Source organism: Aotus nancymaae, unplaced genomic scaffold (assembly GCF_030222135.1).
Source record: "Aotus nancymaae isolate 86718 unplaced genomic scaffold, 86718_ANA_hifiasm-v0.15.2.pri h1tg000053l, whole genome shotgun sequence".
NCBI lineage: Eukaryota > Metazoa > Chordata > Mammalia > Primates > Aotidae > Aotus > Aotus nancymaae.
The window spans coordinates 5,502,322-5,527,656 of record NW_026988467.1 but is presented as its reverse complement, the minus strand read 5'-3'; the positions used below and the strand labels follow the sequence as shown (position 1 = coordinate 5,527,656).

General features: G+C 49.7%; 1 protein-coding gene across 1 annotated transcript in view; it reads right to left on the bottom strand.

Moving 5' to 3' along the window:
* The window catches only part of SLC45A1 (solute carrier family 45 member 1), a 42,508-nt gene extending 29,347 nt beyond the window's left edge, over positions 1–13,161 (bottom strand). Inside the window, exons 1-4 of the mRNA XM_064363203.1 lie at positions 13,090–13,161; positions 5,098–5,518; positions 4,438–4,530; positions 3,487–3,711 (exon numbers count right to left, since the gene is read on the bottom strand). Of these exons, the coding sequence (XP_064219273.1) occupies positions 3,487–3,711; positions 4,438–4,530; positions 5,098–5,494 (715 nt within the window). The 5' untranslated portion in view covers positions 5,495–5,518; positions 13,090–13,161. The remainder of the gene's footprint in view (positions 1–3,486; positions 3,712–4,437; positions 4,531–5,097; positions 5,519–13,089) is intronic.
* Between the last annotated feature and the right edge of the window lie 12,174 nt (positions 13,162–25,335).

The window sequence follows — 25,335 nt, the reverse complement described above, 5'->3', positions numbered from 1 at the left end:
TGTCGTGGTTTTACTGTAGAACTTCCTTCATTAATCCCAGATGGGCCTTTTCATTTCACATGCATGACCATTTAAAAGCCCCAGTCCTAGGCCAGGCACAGTGGCTCACGCCTGTAATCCCAGCAGTTTGGGAGGACGAGGGGGTGTGGATCACCTGAGGTCAGGAGTTCGAGACCAGCCTGGCCAACATGGTGAAACCCTGTCTCTACTAAAAATACAAAAAAATTAGTCGGGTGTGGTGGCACGTGCTTGTAATCCCAGCTACTCGGGAGGCTGAGGCAGGAGAATCACTTGAACCCAGGAGGCAGAGGCTGCAGTGAACTGAGATCACGCCATTGCACTCCAGCTTGGGTGACAAGAGCAAAACTCTGTCTAAAAAAAGAAAAAAGAAGAAGCCCTAGTCCCGTTCCTTCTCTGCCTCTATTCATCTAGACTTAGGAGTCTTTCTGCCTCCCCACTACCCCTAGTGTGTTTTATTATTTTGACTTCCCATGCTCACGATCCTGATAACCTTCCCTCCTCCCCTCCTGAAAGACACCATTGCTATTGGTGACCCTTAGTCAAGGTCAGATTTCAGATGAACTTTATTAACTAATTTTCTTGAATGATCAAAGTGGTGTCTTCTCACAGACAGGTGTAAGGTAAAAACCGATGTCCCTCTTCCTCTCTGCCAAGCCCAGCACTCACCCGGCCCCTTTGGAAGTCCCCTTGCCCCCAGCAGCTCACGGGCAGGCGGAAACAGAGAGAGAAGTGGCAGCATATTCCGGGAGCTGCGAGGGAGGCTTGGGGAGGCTGAGCCATTTGTGTAACATGGAATTTCAGCTCCTGAGCCCCCAACCACCCGAGACTCAGCCTCTTCATTCGGGCCCTATGTGTGTGTCTCATGAAGACTTTCCCTTAATTTTTTTTTTTTTTTTTTTTTTTTGAGACAGAGTCTTGCTCTGTCTCCAGGCTAGAGTGTAGTGGCGTGATCTTGGCTCACTGCAACCTCCGCCTCCCAGGTTCAAGCAATTCCCCTGCCTCAACCTCCCAAGTAGCTGAGATTACAGGGGCATGACACCATGCCCAGCTAACTTTTGTATTTTTAGTAGAGACGGGATTTCACCATGTTGGCCAGGATGGTCTTGATCGCCTGACCTCGTGATCTGTCCACCTTGGTCTCCCAAAGTGCTGAGATTACAGGCATGAGCCACCATGCCTGGCCCTTTCCCCTTGATTTTTAAATATTGTTTCAATTGATATATGCATGTCTTTTTCAAGACAAGTCAAGTGCAGCAGTGAGAGCTGGAGAAAGAGCAGAGGAAGGAATTCCATCTGTAACTGACTGTGAGAAATCAGCTGAGATAACTCGCTACCTTCAGCCCAGCCAACTGCTATTTTCTTTTATTTTTAAATTCATTTATTTTGAGATGGGGTCTCACTCTGTCACTTAGGCTGGAGTGCAGTGGCTTGATCCTGGCTCACTACAACCTCCACCTCTTGGGTTCAAGTGATTCTCTTGCCTCAGCCTCCCAAGTAGCTGGGATTACAGGTGCATGCCACATGCCTGGCTAAGTTTTGTATTTTTAGTAGAGATGGGGTTTCGCCATGTTGACTAGGCTGGTCTCAAACTCCTGACCTCAAGTGATCCACCTACCTCAGCCTCCCAAAGTGCTGGGATTACAGGCATGCCCCAGTTGCTATTTTAAATGGATTTTTTTTCTTCCATTTTATTCTGTAACAAAGCAAATATTTTATATTTAAAAAGCTACATTTATTTATGTATTTATTTTAGAGATGGGGTCTATTTATTATTTAGAGACGGGTGAGTGATGGCTGGTTTCAACCTTCTGAACTCAAGCAATCCTCCTGGCTTAGCCTCCCAACGTGTAGCGATTATAGGCATGAACCACCGTACCCAACCAGTATTGATTTGCAGACAATACATTCATAACTAAGCATGATACTGAATTCCTGCACCGCTTTGCAGCTAATTCCCTTGAAGTTTTCATACATCCAGCCCCGGAGACCAGTGGGGCTGAAGCCTCATTATATGCACGTTCTGTATTTGCGAATTCACCTCCTCACTACCACTTATTTGTAAACGCAGAACCAATCCTCACGGTGCTCTCACAGTCGTTCAAGGATTTGCACAGAACAGCACAATGCCTGCACTTCCTAAGGGCGGGTGGTCCAGCTGAGGCCCCGCAGCGCTGAGCTCTGCTTTCTCGTCTCTGCACTCACACTAAAAACAAGTTTTCTTTTCTTTTCCTTTTTGAGACAGAGTTTTGCTCTTGTTGCCCAAGTTGGAGTGCAATGGCACAATCTCAGCTCACTGCAGCTTCTACCTCCCGGGTTCAAGTGATTCTCCTGCCTCAGCCTCTTGAGTAGCTGGGATTACAGGCTCCCGCCACCACGCCTGGATAATTTTTTGTATTTTTAGTAGAGATGGGGTTTCTCCATGTTGGTCAGCCTGGTCTGGAACTCCCAACCTCAGGTGATCCACCTGCCTCGGCCTGCCAAAGTGCTGGGATTATAGGCGTGAGCCACTGCGCCCGGCTGAAACAAGAGTTTTTTGTGTGGTCTATTTAGTGCCACCTTTTTTTACATTTTTGTGTTTTCTGTTGGCGTTTCACTGTTTAAATGGCCCCCAAGCTGTCTGATGTTCCCAAGCGTAAGAAGGCCAGACGTGCCTTGCATAGAAAATGTGCGTGACAGCGAAGCTTCGTTCAGGCTTGAGTTGCAGCGCTGTCGGCCATCAATCCAATGTCAGTCGGCCAAAGGCATAGATGAAATAAGGGGTTTTAAACAGAAATGCATACAGCAAGGTTATGTGTTGATGAGTTGATGAAAGCATTGTGACTGGAGGCTCACAGGAACCTAACGCTGTAATTTTCCTAGGAGCGAAATTCGGTGTTCGCTAATTCAGTGTTTGTGGTGACTTTGTGGAACATAACAACCTCAAACAATGAGAATCCATGTATATAAACATTTGGATGGCCGGGCGCGGTGTCTCACGCCTGTATTCCCAGCACTTTGGGAGGCTGAGGTGGACAGATCACAAGGTCAGGAGATCGAGACCATCCTGGCTAACATGGTGAAACCCCGTCTCTACTAAAAACACACAAAAAAATTAGCCATGGCATGGTGGCACGTGCCTGTAGTCCCAGCTACTTGGGAGGCTAAGGCAGGAGAATTGCTTGAACTCGGGAGGCAGAGGTTGCAGTGAGTTGAGATCGTGCCACTGCACTCCAGCCTGGGCTACAGAGAGAGACTCTGTCTCAAAAAAAAAAATTGGATTTATAGCTCTACAATTGTGTAGATCTATAATTGTGGATGATGTGTCAACAGCATAGGTTGTGGTTGATATGTGTTATGTGAGATATGTGTTTTCAATCATTTAGTGTTTCTCTGTATATTGGAATTCTGCCAGCTTCTTTGTCAAATCAGGGAGTGAGGAAGGCCCTGAAAGCCACACGTCTGAAGCCTGCAGCCCTGCAGACTCACCTGCCAGGAGGGCGTGGATGTTGAGGCCTCGGTCCTGGTCCGCAGGGCTGCACACGTCCATCATGTAGGCGTGGCTGGGGTTGTCCGCCGAGTCGGCGCTGAAGTCCATGAGCACCACCCCGCACACGGTCAGCAGCAGGCCCCACTTGTGGTTGCCCGTCACGTCGGCCAGGGCGATGCCGATGTCCCGGCCATTCAGCAAGAGCGAAAGGCCCAGCAGTGCCCCTGGACACAGAGACACAAAGTCATGCCAAGGAAACGCAGACCAGCTCTGTCCCCGGCAGCTCACGGCTTACGTCTAGAATCTTCAGGACCCAGTAATTTTTAGAACTTAAACCCCAAGCAGAGCCCAGTGGAAAAGGCGCCTGCAGACTCACCACATGTTTTGCACTTGGATGGGAGTTTTATTTCATCAAGCAGAGAAGAAATGAGATTAACTTTATCAACTCATTTTAAAAAAATAATCAAAGGGATCTATTCTTACAGTTAACTCAGGCCAGGTTGTGGGACACACCAGTGCGGGGCCCAGAGCTATCTGGGTAACTGCTTTGGTCAACGTTCTTTCTTTCTTTATTTTTTTGTGAGATGGAGTTTTGCTCTTGTCACCCAGGCTGGAGTGCAGTGGTGCAAGCTCGGCTCACTACAAACTCCACCTCCCAGGTTCAAGCGATTCTCCTGCTTTAGACCCCTGAGTATCTGGGATTACAGGTATCCGCCACCATGCCCAGCTAATTTTGTGTCTTTAGTATAGATGGGGTTTCTCCATGTTAGGCTGGTCTCAAACTCCTGACCTCAGGTGATCCGCCTGCCTCAGCCTCCCCAAGTGCTGGGATTACAGGTGTGAGCCACCACGCCCGGCCTGGTCAACATTCTTTTAAATGTTCCTAAAAGGAAGCAGTTGGGACCTTTTTATTTTCCTCTCCATTTTATTTCCATGCCAAAACAACAGACCTATAGCCAGGACAAGAATGAAAGGGCGTCTCCTTCCAAACCTTGAGGTACACCGGTCACTCCAAGCACCCAACAGAGGCTGCAGTAGGAATCCTGAAACAGAGCAGGCCAGTGGTCATTGCCGGGGTCCCCATGGCACATGGGGACGTTGAATCAGCCTCCATATTCCTGAAGTGGCAGCTCTCAAACGCCCACAGTGCATCAAAAGAATAAGATGATGAAAGGGAGTCAGCGACAAAACCCTGAAAACCAAAGCTGAGCAGACTCTTGGAATCGCTCGGCAATTCCTCATATCCTCCACTTTCGACCCTAAGGCCCTAAGCGGCCACAGCTTTCCTTGGGAATCCAAGAAATTTCCGGAACTCCCAGGCCCACAGGACACCAGCATCATGGCTTGGATCCTCCGATGAGGAGAGCCTGGCATGAGACGGTGCCAGTCCTCGGGGGCTGCTAAGCCCCTGTTCCATTGTCTGGTTTTGATGAGCAACTTAAAATCTGGGATATGACCGGCCCTCCCTGTGTTCCCCACAGCCCCAGACTAATGAGGGGAACTTAACTCCTGATCCTCCCTGGTCCTATCAGGACCCTCAAGCTGCTGCAATGAGCTTCCAGAGGTTTCCAGAGGCCCTCCACCACCGTCAGGATGGAGCTGGGGCTCACCGAGGATGGGGCTGATGAACCACACCAGGCTGTAGAGCTGGTCGGGCAGGCCCATCTGCAGGAGCACCGGGGTCACGTACGCGGTCTCCATGGCGTAGCTGAACTCGATGCCGAAGAGGATGCAGCCGTTGAAGAGCAGCTCCCGGAAGGACCTCTGGGGGTGCAGGTCCCCGAAGTCCACCAGCTCAAGCGGGCACGGGGTGTTGGGGGGTGGGGGTGGGGAGGGCCGAACGCACTTCCTCCTCTTGGGGTGTCGTTTGAAGTTGTTGGCCCGGTGACTGAGGTGTCGCGTCACGGACCCCGAGTAGCCCGTGACCTGGGACCTCCAGAAGTCCTGCGGGGCCACGCTGGGGAAGAGGGCGTCTCCCGGCGGGGTGCTGCTGGCTGCGGGGATCATCGTGGGGAGGGCTGGTGGGCGTCCCTGCGAGGAAAGCCCCGGTGGCCACAGTTACTTTCTCCGGGGCAGTCCTCCCCCGACTCCAGGCAGCCCTCGCCCTTTTCCGTGGGAACACGTGAGAGCAGAATTTACAGCCAAACACCGGCCCCCAAAGCAGAGCCCACTGCTCATGGGTGATGCTCCGGGCTTCTGCCCATCTGCAGTTCATCTGCCCCAGGAGGCCGAAGCCCAGCACCTTCCCTCCTCAGAGAGAGGACCCCGCCCTGTAGGTCCCCATCCCAAACTCAAAGGGACCATTTCCTAGATAGAGGCTTGGTCAGGACTGTCCTGAGGAAGTGAGTGCCTCTCAGCTCCTCTCAGGCCTCCAAGGACACCAGGCTATTTTAGGACCTGCGGCCCATTTCCAGGGCTAATTTTGCCCATCCCTGAAGGTCTCAGGGGACCAGAGAGGACGAGAGACCTGGCATTGCTAGGAACCACCCCCAGCACCCTGAGTGCTCCCTCGAGGTTGGGGGACAGCTCCTGTGTCACCAGATAGTCACAGCCAGCCCCCTCCCCTCCCTAAAGCTTGTGTTCCTCCTTCATGGCAGGCCAGCGGACCCTCCCCAAAGGCAGCTGAATGGGCTTAACACGAGCCCCTTCTCTTCAGTACCCACTGATGAGTGAGTTTTAGTCCAGTAGGGAGAACTGAGACTTTGACAGTGTTTGAAAATGCTCTCTTTACAGAAATAAGCCAAACTCTGGAATCCTGTAGTCACAGACAACACGGGAATGCAGAGGGACAGAACCAGGGAGAGCTGAAAAACAGATCCCCACTCGCCAGCTTCAACTTACTTTTTAAGCATTTTCACAATGTCTGTGACCTAGGTAGGGAATGAGCAAGTTCAAGGCCTTCACAGATAGACATCTCTCTATTCCCCTCCTCTCCTGTACTCTGCCCCGCTGGGGTTTGCAATCTGCACCACTTAGGCACCAGCTCCAAAGCTTCCAACTGTTTTTCACTGCTTTGAAATTAACCTAGATTGCTATTATTATTATTGAGACGGAGTCTCGCTCTGTTACCCCCGGATGGAGTGCAGTGGTGCGATCTCGGGTCACTACAACCTCTGCCTTCTGGTTTCAAGCGATTCTCCTGCCTCAGTCTCTGAGTAGCTGGGATTACAGGTGCCTGCCACCATGCCCAGCTAATTTCTTGTATTTTTAGTAGAGACAGGGTTTCACCATGTTGGCCAGGCTGGTCTCAAACTCCTGACCTCCTGATCACCAGCCTCAGCCTCCCAAAGAGCTGGGATTACAGGCTTGAGCCACCACGCCTGGCAATCTAGATTATTGATGGATTGAATAGAATGGATTCTAGTATGTTAGCTTGTGTGTTTTAGCCAACGTCCACTTTTCTAAACACAGGGAGAGGAAAACTGCTCAGATCAGAGGGAAATAAACAGATACCAAAATAACAGAGGGAGAGTTCAGGATTCTCTCAGACACAGCCCACCCCACCCACTCTACAAAAAAGCAACAGAATAAATTCCCTTTGAAGTCCTTTCTGAGACATAGGCCCCAAAATTGGGACAACTTTCCCAACACTGATTTCTGATGATGACACTTGTCATTGACCAAGATAAATATCACAGGCTTTCTCTCAAAATTAGTATTAAACTTCAAAAGTAAGGCTCTTTCTGATATTAACTTATACTACTTTCCATCACACTATCACTAGATGATAAATTATTTATGGATCACTCTGAAATTCCTCACTCCAGATTTATATCCAAAAATTCTTCCACCCCTCTACCCACTCAGAGATTGTCTTTCTTCTCTTTGGAAGGCACTGATGGTGAAAATGATTGGATCTAGAGACATTCCAGTAGGATGAAGAACACTGTGTTAATCCAATGACTCATCCATCCATCCATGTACCCACCCACCCACTCATCCACCCATACATCCACCCACCCACCCAGTCATCCATGTACCTATCAACTCACCCACCCACCTACACATCCACCCATCCATCCACCCACCCACTCACCTATCCACCCACTCACCCATCCATCAACCCATTCATCCATCTACCCACTCATCTATCCATCCATACATTTATCCACCCACTCACCCACCTATCCACTCATCCACCCATCCACTCACTCAGCCATGTATCTATCCATGTATCCATCCACTCACCCACCCATCCATCCATGCACCTATCGACCCACCCACCCATTCATCCATGCATCCATCTACCCACCCACTCACCCATCCATCCACCCATCCATCCATCCACTTATCCATCCATCCATCCACCATCCATCCATCTATCACCCACCCACCCACTCACCCATCCATCCATCCACCCATCCACCCATCCATTCATTCATCCATCCACTTACCCACCTATCCACTCATCCACTCATTCACTTGCCTAGCCATCCATGTATCCATCGAACCACCCACCCATCCTTCCATGCATACATCCACCCACCCACCCATCTTTCCATGCATACATCCACCCACCCACTCACCCATCCATCCACCCACTCATCCATTCACCCATCCACCCACTCACCCATCCACCCACCCACCCATCCATCCACTCACTCACTCATCCATCCATCCATCCACTCACCCATCTACCCACTCATCCACCCATCCACTCGCCCAGCCATCTACCCACCCACTCACCCATCCATCCATGCATTTATCCACCCACCCACTCACCCATCCATCTACCCACCCACTCACCCATCCAACCACCCACCCATCCATCCATGCACCTATCGACCCACCCATCCATTCGTCCATGCATCCATCCATCCACCCACCCACTCACCCATCCATCCATCCACCCACCCACCCACTCACCCACCTATCCACTCATCCATCCATCCACTCACCCAGCCATCCATGTATCCATCCACTCACCCACCATTCATCCATGCACCTATTGACTCACCCATCCATTCGTCCATGCATCCACCCACCCACGCACCCACCCATCCATCCACCCATCCATCCATCTATCCATCCATCCATCCACCTACCCACTCATCCATCCATCCATCCACCCACTCACCCACCTATCCACTCATCCACTCACCCAGCCGTCCATGTATCCATCCACTCACCCACCCATTTATCCATGCACCTATCGACCCACCCATCCATTCATCCATGCATCCATCCACCCACCCACTCACCCATCCATTCATCCATCCACCATCCATCCATCCATCCATCCACTCACCCACCTATCCACTCATCCACCCATCCACTCGCCCACCCATCCATATATCCATTTACCCACCCATTCACCCATCCATCCACCCATCCATCCACCCATTCATCCACCCACCCATCCACCCATTCATCCACCCACCCATCCATTCAGCCATTCTTCCACTCAGTCATCTGCCCATCCATCCTTCCACACATCCTCTCTTCCATTCATTTATTAATCTGTCTATCCAAACAAGCATCTGCACATCCACCTGCCTATTTTCCAGCCACTCCTCTATCCATCCTTCCATTCACCCATCTACCTACCCACCCTTCCAAACATGCATTCATCCACCCACCCACCTACCCAGCCTCCAATTCAGCTAGAGTATTGAGTACCAAGACGCTGAGGTAATAGAGATAAAAGAAAGACACCGTTCTTGCCCTCGAGTTAGGTGAAAAAGTGAGGAAAGGCCCTTCCTGGTTGGCAGAATCACTGGGTAAAGGAGATATGAGTAACAGTCGTCGGGCACAGTGGGGGCAGGGTGAGAGATGAGGCCCTCAGAAAGGTCTTAGCTAATCATGGGGCGCCTGGAGGCCTTGTTAAGAGATGGATTTTATTCCAAGGTGACAGGGAGTGACACAGCAGAGACAGTATCCTGTCACTTCTATAAATGACTTGTCCTGTGGCCTTGGAAAATACCATGCTTTCCCATAGGAAGAGAACAGATAAACCTAAGAACTATGTAGACAAGTAATACTTCATTTGAAATAGAATTCATCGATGAGGAGTACATCAAGATTAACATGTTTAAAAAGCTAAGCTTATGTATGTTCCTCACTGGCCTAGCTCAAGCATTTCTGCATGGTAAAATCTGCTGATTGGCGGTCTTCCTTCCAAAAACCCAAGTAGGAGTTAGTATCCCCTGGAGCTTCATTCATTGAAAGCACAGAAACAGAGCACCAGTTCCAGCACCGTGTAAGTCTCCTTCAGAGTCAGAGGTGAGACCCCGCTCAGGTGAGGTGGAGAGTTGGATCGGACTCCACCCGAAGGTCACAGTCCCACGTTTGCCCCAGTGGCCAACTCCCTTTCTGTCCCTCTGCCCAGCCTCTCCCCACCTTCAGGCACACAGGGATATCTCCTGCTCTTTCTAAGCAGCATTTTAACCCATAATGTGAACTTAAATGCCTTAGAAACCTTCCCTTTAAATTTGGAATGAGCCAGGTGTGGTGGCTCACGCCTGTAATCCCAGCACTCTGGGAGGCTGAGGAGGGAGGATCACAAGGTCAAGAGATTGAGACCATCCTAGCCAACATGGTGAAACCCCATCTCTATTGAAAATACAAAAATTAGCCAGGTGTGGTGGTGCACACCTGTAGTCCCAGTTACTCAGGAGGCTGAGGCAGGAAAGTCGCTTGAACTCGGGGGGTGGAGGCTGCAATGAGCCAAGATCACGACTGCACTACAGCCTGGTGACTAAGTGAGACTCCATCTCAAAAATAAATAAACAAATAAATAAATTTGGAATGAAGAACTGTAACCCAGTTTGAAAAAATTTCAGCTTTAAACAGCATATGGAAGAGAGAGAGAGAGAGAGTGTGTGTGTGTGTATGTTTCTGTGTGTAGAGAGAGAAACATACAGAGAGAGACAGAGACAGACAGACAGACAGACAGAGTCTCCCTCTGTCCAGCCCAGGCTGGAGTGCAGTCATCATGGCTCAGTGCAGCCTCCACCTCCCTGAGAGGTCAGGTGATCCTCTCATCTCAGCCTACCGAATAGCTGGAACTACAGGTGCACGCCACAACACCAGGCTACTTTTTGTATTTTTTTTTTTTTTTTTTTTGTAGAGATGGGGTTTTGCCATGTTGCCCAAGCTGGCCTCAAACTCCTGGGCTCAAGCGATCCACCTGCGTTGGCTTCCCAAAGTGTTGGAATTACAGGCGTGAGCCACCGCACCCACCCCCTGAGCTGTATTTTTGAAAAGAGGAGCTTCTTGGATCTTATTTAAAGTGGGCTATGTAATGGGACAGCTCTCCCATCACCTCCGCCAGCCCCACTGCAGCCTGTCCTGGCAGAAGTGAGGGCCTCACACATCAGTGAACTTCTCTCTAGCATCGGAACCAGAATTAAACCTAGTTTAATCCTGGCTCGGAAAGTCTTTACTAAGGATTCATCTTCAAATCTGGGGATGAGCATTATCATTTTTATTAAAACTACATTTAGTAAAAGTTGTTCACAAATGTTTATTCTAAGAAGATTTTATTTATTTATTTATTTAATTTACTTATTTATTTATTTGAGACAGAATTTCACTCTTGTTTCCCAGGCTGGAGCGCAATGGCACGGTCTCGGCTCACTGCAACCTCTGCCTCCCGGGTTCAAGTGATTCTCCTGCCTCAGCCTTCCCAGTAGCTGGGATTATAGGCACCTGCTACCACGCCCAGCTACTTTTGTATTTTTAGTAGAGACAGTTTTCTCCATGTTGGTCAGGCTGGTCTTAAACTCCTGCCCTCAGGTGATCTGTCTGCCTCAGCCTCCCAAAGTGCTGGGATTACAGATGTGAGCCACTGTGCCCAGCCTCAAAAATTAATTTCTAAAATTCTTCTGGCTGGGAGTGGAGGTCCAGGCGGGTGGCTCACCTGAGGTCAGGAGTTTGAGACCAGCCTGGCCAACATGGAGAAACCCCGTCTCTTTTAAAAGTACAAAAATCATCCCGGTGTGGTGGCATATACCTGTAATCCCAGCTACTCAGGAGGCTGAGGCAGGAGAATCACTTGAACCTGAGAGGCAGAGGTTCCAGTGAGCCTAGATCATGCCACTGCACTCCAGCCTGGGCGACAGAGCAAGACTCTGTTTAATAATAATAATTAAAAATTCATTTTTGAATGTTCCCATAAAAATGAGTGAGAGTGGAATTTAAGATCGTGAAATCTAATTTTAATACACAAACACAAACATTCACCAGACATGGCACCATCTGACCATTTACTCAGTCAAAAGGGAATGTACTCATCTCTCTGGACCCCCCAAAGGTTATACAGGGGCCCACTGTGCTTCCAGAGTACACAGGATGTTTAAAGTAACAGATCCCTCCAACTGCATTATGGGAAGTTTAAGAGGTAAATGATTAATAAAAGTAATCATGTTCGTGTAGTTTGAATGCTTACAACGATTCTACTATGAGTGGAAACGATTTCCTCATTTCTTTCTTCTCTTTATGAAAATGGGATCCTACCCATTTTCACCTGGGGCCACCTCCCATCCTCACACTTATTTACTTGTTATTTATTTGAGATGGAGTCTTACTCTATCGCCCAGGCTGGAGTGCAGTGGCATGATCTCAGCTCACTGCAACTTCCACCTCCCGGGTTCATGCAATTCTCCTGCCTCGACCTCCCAAGTAGCTGGGATTACAGGTGCCCGCCACCACGCCCGGCTAATTTTGTATTTTTAGTAGAGATGGGGTTTTGCCATGTTTTCCAGGCTGGTCTCGAACTCCTGACCTCAGGTGATTCGCCTGACTGGGCCTCCCAAAGTACTGGGATTACAGGCATGAGCCACCACGCCGGCCCCTCATGCTTCTTTCTACCGACCCTCAAAATTCTTCAGGGAGGTCCTCCCGGACCAGGAAGGGGCTCTAGGGACTTGGAAGGGTGTGTGGAACAGGCTAGTTTCTGAATCGTGGCCGTTTCCCACGTTCCATCTCTGGCAGCTTGACCCCTACTCCAGGGCCACCTTTTCCCCAAAACCCAGGCCAGGTGCAGCCTGAATTTGGCTGTCCTCCGCCCCTAACTCTGCTTCCCTAGAAGAGCTGAGAAACATGCATGGCGGTAACTCTAGAAATAATTTGAGAAGTTGCTCGTTGTCGAGGGCAGAAGGAGCTGACCGGCTTCCACCTCAGCGCGTTCCCCTTGGCGCCGACTCGGGAAAGGAGAGCCCTGGGTGGCCTCGCTAAGTAACCCTGGGATGCTGAGGGGCGCTGCCAGGCCCCTGGTCAGGGAGAGGGGTCAGCCCCACGCAGAAGGTGAGCCGGAAGCGGATGACACCTGCCCAGGTGACCAGGGACCAGGCCTCGGGCTCGAGGAGCGCACCCGGTGCCGGGGCCGAGGCCAGGGTCCCCTCCCCTCGCCAGCACGGACGAGGGCACTTGCCACCTGGCCGGCACCCAAACCCCCGGGCCCGAGGCTCCTGCCCTCGGAAGGGCGGGACGGGGGGCTCCGTGGACTCTGCCATTCACGAGACTTCCACGAGGAACAAAGGTCTCCGTGCCGGCCTCGGGTCCCGAACCCGGCGCCCTGACTACCCCGGGGCCCAGGGCGCGGCGCTCCGGCGGGCACCGGGCCGGGGAGCGGGCGGAGGGCGCGGGGGAGACGGCGGTACCTGTGGGTGGAGACGGCGGGCATCCCTGTCCCCGCTGGCTGCTGCCTGCCCGGCCGCGGTCCCCGCTGCTGCAGCATCACCCGGGGCGGGGCGCTGACGTCACGGCCGCAGCCTCCGCATCCGCGCCGGCCCCGAGCCTTAAAGCGGCGCCGCGCCCGGGGCCTCGCGGGCGGGAGGGGAGCCCGAGCCCGGCGCCCTCCCGGGCCCTTCCCGCGGGGGACCCGACCCGGGGCTTCGCGCACGACGGCGCGGTCTCTGGGACTTGCCAGTATCCCTGGGGAGAACGGCCCCCTGGCCGCACCGTTCTCCCCGATTTGTTCTGATTTTAAAAGAAGTGAATGCATTTTGGTGTCTTCAGGTATAAATAGATGCCCATGTGTTCGCCATTCGCGGATGCCGCAGTGCGCGCGCTAAGCCTGTGCCCACGTGCGCAGCCGGGGAGCCGGGCCTGCAGGAGGCCTCGCGACTCGGGCGCTGTCCAAGGCACTGGGGATGCGGCAGGGAACGAGGCAACGTTCGCGGCTCTGGGGAGGGACATTTTATTTATTTATTATTTATTTCCTTTTTTAAAATACAGAGTGACGGGGTCTTGCTATGTTGCCCAGGCTGGTCTCCACTCCTGGGCTCAAGTGGAGGCCTCGGCCTCCCAAAGTACAGGCGTGAGCCACCGCACCAGCTGCATGACATTTGAGAGAGACACACATATATTACACAAGACATAAAATAAATTGTGTGTCAGAAGATGGACACGCCCTAGAGAAGGGGTTAGGGAGTGTGGGGCTGGGGAGGGGCTGGCCTTGCAGGCTTCCATCAGATTGTTGGGAGTCCTCACCTCGCAGGTGATATTAGAAGAGGGACTTGACTAGCAGGCCGGTTGCAGTGGCTCACGCCTGTAATCCTCACTCTCTGGCAGGTCAAGGCGGGCAGATCACCTGATGTCAGGAGTTCGAGACCAACCTGGCCCACATGGAGAAACCCCGTCTCTACTTAAAACACAAAAGTTAGCCGGGCATGGTGGTGGGTGCCTGTAATCCCAGCTACTCGGGAGTCTGAGGCAGGAGAATCTCTTGAACCAGGAGGCAGGGGTTGCAGTGAGCTGAGACCATGCCACTGCACTCCAGCCTGGGCCACAGACTGAGACTCCATCTCAAAAAGAAAAGGACTTGAGGAGCTACAGGGGCCAGCCAGGCTGCCGTGTGGGGGAAGTCACGCCAGGCACTGGGAAGAGCCAGTGCAAAGGCTGGGGGAGGGGGCAGAAGTGAGCTGGGCGGAGTCAAAGCATTACGGATCAAATAACTATGCAGCCAAGAGTGGAATTCCAACCCCAGGAAGGTGTCGCAGAGGGGGCATGGGCCCTGTGGAAGTCTACAGCGGTGGACTCCACCCTGTTGGGAGGGTTGAGGGCTCCTCAGGTGCACTACCAGCCAAGTGGAAAGGACAGCATTTCCCATGCAGGGGGCTGGGGGCTCAGCACCAGCAGAGCTTGGGGAGGGGAGAGGCCCTGGAGGCACACAGCAAAAGAAGTGGAGGGGGAGGATGCAGGGGCCTGGGGAGGAAGTGTAGGGGGAGGATGCAGGGGCCTGGGGAGCAAGTGGAGGGGGAGGATGCAGAGCCCTGGGGAGGCAGGACCGGACAGGTGTGGCCTCCTGGGCAGTTGCTATTTTCCAAGAGCAAAGAGAAGCTTAGAAAGGTTTTATGGAGGGGACCAGGTGACATGGATCCTATTCATAGTTAGCAAAGATCATAAAGTTCAGAGTGAAATGGATTGGAGGGAACCAGGGGACCAGGTGGGCGCGCCGGGTGGCCCAGGTGGGAGAGTCGGGTGTTGGTGGCTGGACTGAGGTGATGGATTGCCCAAGGACTTAGGACTCCGTGCCTGATTGAAGGTGGGGTTTACAGGAAGGAGGAGGGTGGCACTAAGAAGTTTCTAATTTGAGCTGTGAGGGAAGAGGGTGGATTCATGAAGGCCAAAGCAGGTGTGGGCTGGAGTGAGTGCCATGGGCTTGCTTTAGGACACACTGAGCTTGAAGGCCTTTGCAACCTCTAAGCCGTTAGAGACCTGGGTGGCTCATGCCTGTAATCACAGCACTTTGGGAGGCCGAGGTGGGCAGATCACGAGGTCAAGAGATCAAGACCATCCTGGCCAACGTGGTGAAACCCCGTCTCTACTAAAAATACAAAAATTAGCTGGCCGTGGTGGTGCGTGCCTGTAATCCCAGCTACTCAGGAGGCTGAGGCAGGAGAATCCCTTCAACCTGGAGGCAGGGGTTGCAATGAGCCGAGATGGAGCCACTGCACTCCAGCCTGGTGGGAAAAAAAAGAAAAGAAAAGAAAATTAAAAAAAAAAGAGAGAGAGAGAGACGGGAGTCTGGAGCTCGAGACGCTCCTTTGCTAACTGGGAGCTAACTGCAGGTGGACTGCTGACCTCGCACTGCCAGGGAGAGGCACAGGGCAGAGGGCCCCAGAGGACACAGAGGACACGGAGGGAATTTCAACAGGTCCTGGTCAGGCGGAACAGAAGGAGCGCTGGAGGACTGGTTCTACTTATTTGATCTCTATAACGGGGTCATTGTTTGAAAAAAAATACCGACATGCTTTTCTATTTTGCATGCAAGTGGCCTGCCACGAACTGATGACCTTTAACACCTCAGGGACATAACGAAATAGAAGCTTCCTTCCACCTGAGGCTGGCAGAAGTGTGCCCGGTGGGTGGGAAGCTCTGCGAAGTCATCCAGGGGTCCGGGTTCCTCCATCTTGCTCTGTCCCGTGCCCTGTGGGAGGAGCACAGACGGTCAGTGCCTGCCTGCCGAGCCAGGTGTGCTGGAGGACCCGGTTCCACTCGAGTCCCATTGGCTAGGACCCTGTGACACAGCCACAGCGGACACACCCAACCCGCAACAGGGCTGGGAAATGGGGCCCCTGTCCCCAGGAGAGGAGGGGGTGGGGTGGGGAGTCGCCGGCTTCACCTGCTGCTGTGACTTAGCTGTTTGCGGAGGGAGGGAAGACGGGGAATGCTGAGAAAACAAAAAGATCGTCTGGAGGTTCTGCAGCAAGAGAAGAGGTTTGGTTTTGTTTTTTTTTTTAATTTCTTTTAATTATTTTATTTTATTTTATGTTTTATGAGAGAAAGAAAGAAAGAGAAAGAGAAAGAGGGAGAGAGAACAGGATTCTTGCTCTATTGCCCGGGCTGGAATGCAATCTAAAAATAGGTATTAAAAACCTCTTTTATGCCGATAATTGTGCTTAACAGCGGAGACAGGAAAGAATAAGGGAAGAAAATAACAAACCAACAGCCAACCAATATTTCATTTAAGTCTGTGAAATGCTATGCAAATGCTGAAGAGTGATTTACTTTCAATTATGTAGTCACTTTCAAAATAGGTGTGATGTGATACTGAGAAAAATGTATGTTCTGTGGACCTGGGGTGAAGAATTCTATAAATATTCACTAAGTTTACTTTTTCCAGGTCTAAGTTCAAATCATAGATGTGTCTATTAATTTTCTATGTCGTTGATCCGTCGAATACTAACAATGTGGTGTCAAAATCTCCCGCTATTATTGTGCGGGAGTCCAGGTCTATAAGTCATTAAGAACTTGTCTTATGTATCTGGGTGCTCTTGTATTGGGTGCATATATATTTATAATCATTAACTCCTGTTGTTGCATTGATCCTTTTAACATTATGGAATGTCCTTCTTTGTTTCTCTTAGTCTTTGTTACTATTAAAGTCTATTTTGTGAGAGACAAATGTTACAACTGTTTTTTTTTTTTTTTTCTCTCTATTTGATTGGTGAGTCTTCCTCCATCCCTTTGTTTTGAGTCTTTGTATGTCGTTGCTTGTGAAATAGATCTGGATACAGCGTACCGATGGGTTTTGACTTTTTATTCAATTTACCTGTCTGTGTCTTTGATTGGGGCATTTAATCCATTTAAATTTAGAATTAATATTGATATTTGTGAGTTCAATATTGTCATTTAATGCTAGCTGGCTATTTTGCCCATTAGTTGATGTAGATTCTTCATTATAGAGATACTCTTTACGTTTTGGTAAGTTTTTGGGATGACTGATACTAGTTGTTCCTTTCTGTTTGTAGTGCTTCTTTCAGAAGCTCTTGTAAAGCAGGCCTGGTGGTGATGAAATTGCTGAATGCTTACTTGTTCACGAAAAATTTTATTTTTCCTTCGCTTATGAAGCTTAGTTTGGCGGGATATGAGATTCTGGGTTGAAAATTCTTTTCTTTGAGGATATTGAATATTGACCCCCACTCTCTTCTAGTTTGTAGGGTTTCTGCTGAGAGATCTGCTGTGAGTCTGATAGGCTTCCCTTTATGGGTAATGTGACCTTTCTCTCTAGCTGCCCTTAGAATTTTCTCCTTTATTTCAACCCTGGTGAATCTAGCGATTATGTGTCTTGGGGTTGCTCTACTTGAGGAATATCTTTGTGGTGTTCTCTGGATTAGCTGGAGTTGAGTATTGTCCTGCCTTACTAGATTAGGAAAGTTTTCCTGAATAATATCCTGAAGAATATTTTCCAGCTTGGATTCATTCTCTTCATGACATTCAGGTACACCTGTCAAATATAAATTAGGTCTTTTCACATAGTCCCATATTTCTTGGAGACTTCGCTCATTCCTTTTTACTCTTTCTTCTCTAATCTTGTCTTCTCGTTTCATTTCCTTAAGTTGGTCTTCGACCTCTGATATCCTTTCTTCTGTTTCATCAATTCGACTGTTAAAACCTGTGTTTACTTCGCGGAGTTCTCCTATTGTGTTCTTCAGTTCCATTAATTCACCTATATTCCTCTCTAAGTTGTCTATTCTCGTTAGCATTTCGTCAAACCTTTTTTCAAGGTTCTTAGTTTCTTTACATTGGGCTAGAACATGTTCTTTTAGCTCAGTAAAGTTCCTTATTATCCACTTTCTGAAGCCTAAACCTGTTAATGGAACACACTCGTTCTCCATCAGGCCTTGTTCTCTTGTTGATGAGGAACTGTGATCCCCTGTAGAAGGAGAGGCATTCTGATCTTGGCTATTCTCAGCCTTTTTACGCTGGTTTCTTCCCATAATTGTGAGTTCATCCACCTGTCGTCTTTGTAATTGCCTACTTTCAAATTAGGTCTCTAAGTGGATGGAAGAGGTTTGATTTCTAAGCATTGCTGAGAAAGAAAGGGATTTCGAAAAGTTCTTTGACCTTTTTTAAATCTCCAAAGTGAGAACCTTCTGAGGCTGGAGTTTTGGCTTTTTAGCTGCGTGTAGGTCAGGTCAGAGTGCGGTGTTTCTCCCTTTGGGTAGACAGAATTCTCCTGCCTTGTCAGTAGGTCTAGACGGGGGACCAGAGTGGAAGGGCTGGCAGAACATGCAGAAAACACCAGGGTCCTCGCCCCTCTGGTCCTTGGCGTGTGGGGAGGACGGCAGAGCGAGCAGGGAGAGTGACGGGGAGGAAGGTGGTTGGGGTGCATCCGGCTCCTTTCTCCCTGCGCTTCGGCCCTGACCTGGCAGAGTGTGTTCTGGGCAGAGCCACCCCAGATCAGCACAGAGGCCGCAGCCCGGCTCGGGGATCAGAACGCTGGGGGCTCTAAGCTGCCCTCTGAGGCCCCCGGGGCTCCCATTCGGTGCCTGGATGCGGAGCTGAAGCTGCAGTGGCCCCATGGGGTGGGGGGACCCTCAGCCTCAGTGTGGGGGCAGTCGGGCCAGAAGGCTGGGTGGAGGGACTTTGGCAGAGAGACCTGGAGGGTTCTACGGGGCCAGCCAGGGCTCCAGGGTGGCAGGAGCCCCACCAACTCCTCAGCAGGACCCAGGAAAATAGGGCACTGCTGCAGCCCTGCAGCGCAAATGGGGACCCACAGCTTGTGGCTCCCAATTCAGATCTGAGCAATGACAGACATGGGTGTGTGTGTGCCCCTGCATGTACAAAGTGTGTGCTGCGCAAACATTTTCGTGCATTCTTGGCCGGGCATGGTGGCTCACACCTGGAATCCCACCTGGAGGCTGATGCAGGCAGATCGCTTGAGCCCAGGAGTTCAAGACCAGCCCAGGCAACACGGTGAAACCCTGTCTATACTAAAAATACAAAGAATCAGCCAGGCATGGTGGTGTGCACCTGTAGACAGGAGGGCCCCGGAGCCCCGTCCAACTGCCCCAGCCCAGAGAGGAACAGAGGATGGAGCCTGGATGTGAGCAGTGTTAGCCTAGAGAGACCCAGTCAGACCCGAAACAACAAGCTCCAACAGTGCAGAGCAGAGCTGGGCGAGGAGGTGGGCGCCGGCTCATCTGCCATCCCTGGGTGTCCACAAGGTGGTGGAAGAGTCCCACTTTCCCGGGAGGCAGCGGGAAAACCTCAGAGCGGGACGGGGGTGAAGGAAGCAACTTTTCCTGACCTTGTAAAGATTCTTGGTTCTAAGGCCGGATTTTTCTTCCTACTTTGTGAACACACTTTTTCTGCAAAGCATGAAGCCAAGTGGATTTTTATGAATAATGTTATCTGTAATAACAGATCTCGCGCTAGTCACTGTGCTAAGGTTTTTATGTATTTGAACCTCCGGTCGTCGTCATAGCTTTAGGATTGGGCATGATCTCCACCAATTCTTTTCAATCCAGAAGCCTGAGGCTTGGATGGAGCCAGGCCTGACACAAGGCAGGGTTAGAGGGGGGATTTGAACTCAGGACTGAAGTTCACACCCTCCAGCAGAGGTGGTGGGAGAGCCTCCCAGCCTATGTTTCCAGGCCTGGGGGTCATTCTTCCATTTGTGCAGTGGTGATTAATGGAGCATCTGCTGTCCTCGGGTGCCTGGCGGGAGGTGGGATTCGAGATGGCGTCTGAATCCCCTCGGCTCTGTCCTCAGCCCCAGCCTCCTCAAGGGACCATGCCATTCTATGGTCTCTACCACCCCTCCCCATCCCATTCCCTGACCTACAACATTGTCAGCTTGTGGCTCTCAATTCAGATCTGAGCAGTGACAGACATGAGTGTGTGTGCAGCTGTGTGTACAAAGTGTGTGCTGTGTAAACATAGAGAAAGGTGAGTTCTCGGCCAGACACAGTGGCTCACACCTGGAATCCCAGCACTTGGGGAGGGTGAGGCAGGCAGATCGCTTGAGACCAGGAGTTCAAGACCAGCCTGGGCAACACCATGAAACGCTGTCTCCGCCAAAAACACAAAGAATTAGCCAGGCGTGGTGGTGTGCACCTGTAGGTAGTCCCAGCTACTCAGGGGGCTGAGGTGGGAGGATTGTCTGACCCTGGGAAGTTGAGGCTGCAGTGAACTGAGACTATGCCACCGCGCTCCAGCCTGGGCAAGAGACCTTGTCAAAAAAAAAAAAAAGTGCATTCTTTTACATTGTGTGGAGTTAATGAATTATTGGCGACCTGCAGTCAATATTGCTTTCCACTCTTCAGATAGCCTCTGTGGCTCTGACACGACCTAGACTCATACATACACATGCACACATATGCACACACATGCTCAGATATGTGCCACACCTACACGCACGCTATTCCTATTGCCACATCTCCTCCTGGTGGGAGCTCAGCAGCCACCTGAAACTCTGAGTTAGAATCTAGACATTTTGTGTCCATATGAAAAAAGTCAAAAAAGTCACAAAATTACAGTCCTGTAATGACATCACACTGCAAACTCCAGAGGACAGGGCCATCTAATTCTTTTTTTTTTTTTTTGAGACAGTTTCTCTCTTGTTGCCCAGGCTAGAGTGCAATGGTGCGATCTCGGCTCACTGCAACCTCCGCTTCTTGGGTTCAAGCAATTCTCCTGTCTCAGCCTCCTGAGTAGCTGGGATTATAGGCATGCATCACCACACCTGGCTAACTTTGTGTATTTTTCGTAGAGACAGGGTTTTGCCATGTTGGCCAGGCTTGTCTCGAACTCCTGACCTTGTGATCTGTCCACCTCGGCCTTCCAATACTGGGATTACAGACATGAACCACTGCGCCCGGCCCCAATTCTTTTCGTAGCCTCCTGCAACGTGTCGCGGAGGCCAAGCACTGACACCCAAATGCTTATTTACCCCACATGGAATAGGACTGATTGAAGACACATGGTTTACCTGTGCACACATGGGTACATTGGGGATAAAACAGATTGTCCCGCGCTGCCCTGGGCATGCCGATGAAACTCCATTGAACCATTTCTGCAGGAAAATGAATTCTGATTTCCAAACGTATGTCCTTCTTATAAAGCACCTGTGGAAGCAAACGCTGGACTTCAGGTCTTCTAGAAGAACTGGGACAAGGGGGACTTAGAACCTACAGGGTCATGAGGAATCTGAGCTGAGCCAGAGTGTGAACCCAGGGTCTCGATGTTGGGCAACGCTGGAGCCAAAGGGTGTTGGGCCGCTGAGGTTCTAGAAATAAGGCGGTGGAATCCAGGCGTGGTTGGCACCCAGGCAGCTACAGCCTCCGGGTTTGTGGGCTGGGTAAAGCCTCACTGGGTCACACAGTTGCCAAATAAAATACAAATACCCAGTTAAATTTGAATTTCAGATGAACAGAGAGTAATTTTTATGCTCAGTATGTTCCAGGCAACGTTTGGCATCCTTTATTCTGATTTGCTCGACTTGGCAACCTTATCGGGACAGCTCCTGGAACCAGGCAGAAGCAGCCACCCAGGGAGCCCAAGGCCCTGAGGCTCAGCCTGCTGCTCCGAGCCTGCTTCGATTTGCGGTTCACCTGTGAGAACAGTCAACACCCACCGTCCACAGAGAAGCCCCGGCCAACTTCTGCATGGGGCTGGAAAGAAGCAACTACCAGACAATGCGTGGCTGGGAGCTTTAAAGTTCAAGCGGCTTTCGTGCTTTATTTATTTGTTCAATTTATTAAAATTCTGAATCGACTAAGCGAACTTTCTAAACACTTAACCACTCATTATGCAACTAATAAAAGCATGAAAATTTCAAATTATTTTAATCTTTGATCTTAATAACATCACGAATTATTAAACTTTTATGTTATGAAATATAATGCAGAAAAGTGTGCAAAACAAAATGAACACTCAATGATTTATCACACATGCGCAGCCACCAGCCAGGCCTAGAATAAATAGCATAGAATATCCCTAGAAGCCCCTTCACACCGTCCGTAGTGCTAAGCCTTTCTCCTCTCAGTCCCTGTCAAGAGCTCATCACTATTCTGCCTTTTGCATTCATTGCTTTCTGGCTTTTTTCTGTAGCATGTGTCTTAGTTTGGATTCCCCCAAAAGCTGTTAGTTCACTGGGAAAGTGATCCCAGGGACCAGGAAGAGAGGGAGATAGGAAAGAGGGAAAAGCTAATAAACTTATGAATGACCAAGTCTTCCACGTGAGTGACTGGGGCTCAGTCTAGCTCAGAATCTATTTCTCAGTCCTAGAGGCTGAGAAGTCCAAGATGAAAGCATGACAGATTCGGTGTCTCATGAGGGCTGAATTCTTGGTCCACAGATGGCCATCTCCTGAGTAGCTGGGAAGGGATGTTCTCACCTGGTAGAAGGGATGAGGGAATTCTCTGGTGTCTCTATGATAAGGGCGCTAATCCCATTCATGAGGGCCCCACCCTCATGACCTAATCACTTGCAAGAGACCTCACCTCTCCAAATACCATCTCATTGGGAATTATGTTTCAACGCATGAATTTTAGGGAGACACAAACATTCAAGTCTATAGCAACTTTTCATTGTCCTGCTGGAGGATAGGGGCACTGGGGCACGTATTTACCAAATTCTGGTGGAGAACTGCCCCTGGGAGTGCTAACTGCCCTGCACTAGTCACATTTGTTGGCAACTGTATTAGCTCAGCTGCTAAAACAAAACACCATGAACAAGGTGGCTTAAACAAGCGAATTTATTTTCTGACGGTTCCGAAGTCTGGAAGTCCAAGATCAGGATGTCAGCATGGTCAGATTCTGGTGAGGCCTCTCTTCTTAGTTTGTGGATGGCTGCCTTCTTGCTGTGTCCTCACATGCCAGAGAGAGAGAGAGAGAAGAGAGAACAAACTTTCTGGTGCCTCTTCGTTTTTTCTTTTTATTTTTTTTTGAGATGGAGCCTCACTCTGTTGTCCAGGCAACAGAACTAAGCAGTGTATTCAGTGCAGGTGAACAACTCTGATGCAAGCTCCATGTTTCCTGGTGGGCTGGAAACTGTGCCATTCACACAGCGACGCTGAGAGCTACAGTGTCCATCCCCGCACTGTAAGGTTTAGTTTAGCCTTAAAAAAACAAAACAAAACAAAACAAAACTGTATGTAAATGAAATCAGAAGTATGCATTCTCCTGCGTCTAGTTTCTTTTGCTCATCTTGACCTTGAGAGTCTTCCGTGCTGCTGCTTGTAGCTCTAGCTCATTCTCAGAACTGTGTGTGTTCCATTACATGACTATACCGTCCGATATTTATCCATCCTCCTAGTGACAGACATTCGGGCTTGAGGCTTAATACTCTTTAAGGCTGTTATAGATAATGCTGCTATGGACATTGTCATACACAGTTTTGGTACATAGATGTAGGCATCTCTGTTGGGCATATACCCAGAAGTGGCATTTTGGGGTAAATATAGTTCACCTTTAGCAGGTAATGTCAGTTTCCCAAAGGGTTGTACTAATTTACACTCTCAGTAGTGAGTATAGCTTACTCACGACAACTTGACACTGTTTGTCTTTTACTTCCTTTCTTTTGAGACAAGGTTTTGCTTTGTCGCCCAAGCCGGAGTGCAGTGGCACAATCTCAGCTCACTGCAACCTCGGCCTCCTAGAGTCAAGCTATTCTCCTGCCTCAGCCTCCTGAGTAGCTGGGATTACAGGTGTACACCACCATGCCTGGTTAATTTTTGTATTTTTAGTAGAGACGGGGTTTTACCCTGTTGGGCGGACTGGTTGTGAACTCCTTTCCTCAAGTGATCCTCCTGCCTTCCACCAAAGTGCCGGGATTACAGGCGTGAGCCACCACGCCTGGCCTTGTCTTTTGCTTTCAGCCATCTGGTAGATGTACACTGGCAGATAATGATAGTTGTAATTTACATTTCCCTATGAGTAATGAGGTTAAACACCTCTTCACGTGTTTATCAACTATCTCAGTGTCTCCTCTGCAGAGGGCCTGGCCAAGCCTTTTGCCCATATTTCTATTTGGTTGTCTGTCTTCTTTATTGATGTATAAGCATATGTTGATATGTTGTGTATCTGGATACAAGTCCTTTGCAAGTTCTTTTTTTTTTTGAGACATGGTCTCACTCAAATGATAGATAAATAGCAGATCTAAACATGAAAAGTAAATCAATAAAATTTCTAGAAGTTAATATAGGACAATATATTTATAACCTTGAAGCAAGAAAAGATTTTTTAAGTAGGGCAAAAAAAATACCATAAAATTGTCGGGCATGGTGGCTCACATCTGTAATCCTAGCATTTTGGGAGTTTGAGGTGGGTGGATCACCTGAGGTCAGGAGTTCCCCCCACCAGCCTGGCCAATGTGGTGAAACCCTGTCTCTGCTAAAAATACAAAAATCAGCCAGACATGGTGGCAGGTGCCTGTAATCCCAGCCTACTGGGAAGGCTGAGGCAGGAGAATCACTTGAACCCAGGAAGCAGAGCTTGTAGTGAACCAAGATCGCGCCACTGCACTCCAGCCTGGGAAACAAGAACGAAATTCCATCTCAAAAAATAAAACAAAACAAAAAACCAAAACCAACCAACCAACAAAAAAAACACATGAAATTGATTAACTGTACTACATTAAAGTTAAGAACTTGCAAAGGTGCCAGGAGCAGTGGCTTACGCCTGTGATCCAAACTCTTTGGGAGGCTGAGGTGGGCAGATCATTTGAGCTTAGGAGTCTGAGACCAGTCTGGGCAACACGGTGAAATTCCGTCTCTACAAAAAATACAAAAACTACACCAGGCATGGTGGTGCATGACCGTAGTCCCAGCTACTCAGAGGGCCGAGGCAGGAAGGTTGCTTGAACCTGGGAGATCGAAGCTGCCGGGAGCCGAGACTGCACTGCACTCCAGCCTGCCTGACAAAGTGAAAGCCTGTCTCAAAAAACGAAAAAACAAACTTTAAGCATTTTAGAACAATACATGGATTTGAGAAGAACTGGCATTTTTGCATATTTTCAATCTATGAGCATTATATACAGATCTCCATCTGTTTTAGTCTTTTAAATTTTCTTTTAATAATATTTTATAGTATACAGGACATAGGTACAAAAAAATTAGTCAGGTCTGGTGGTATGTGTCTGTAGTCCCAGCTACTCAGGAGGCTGAGGTGGGAGGA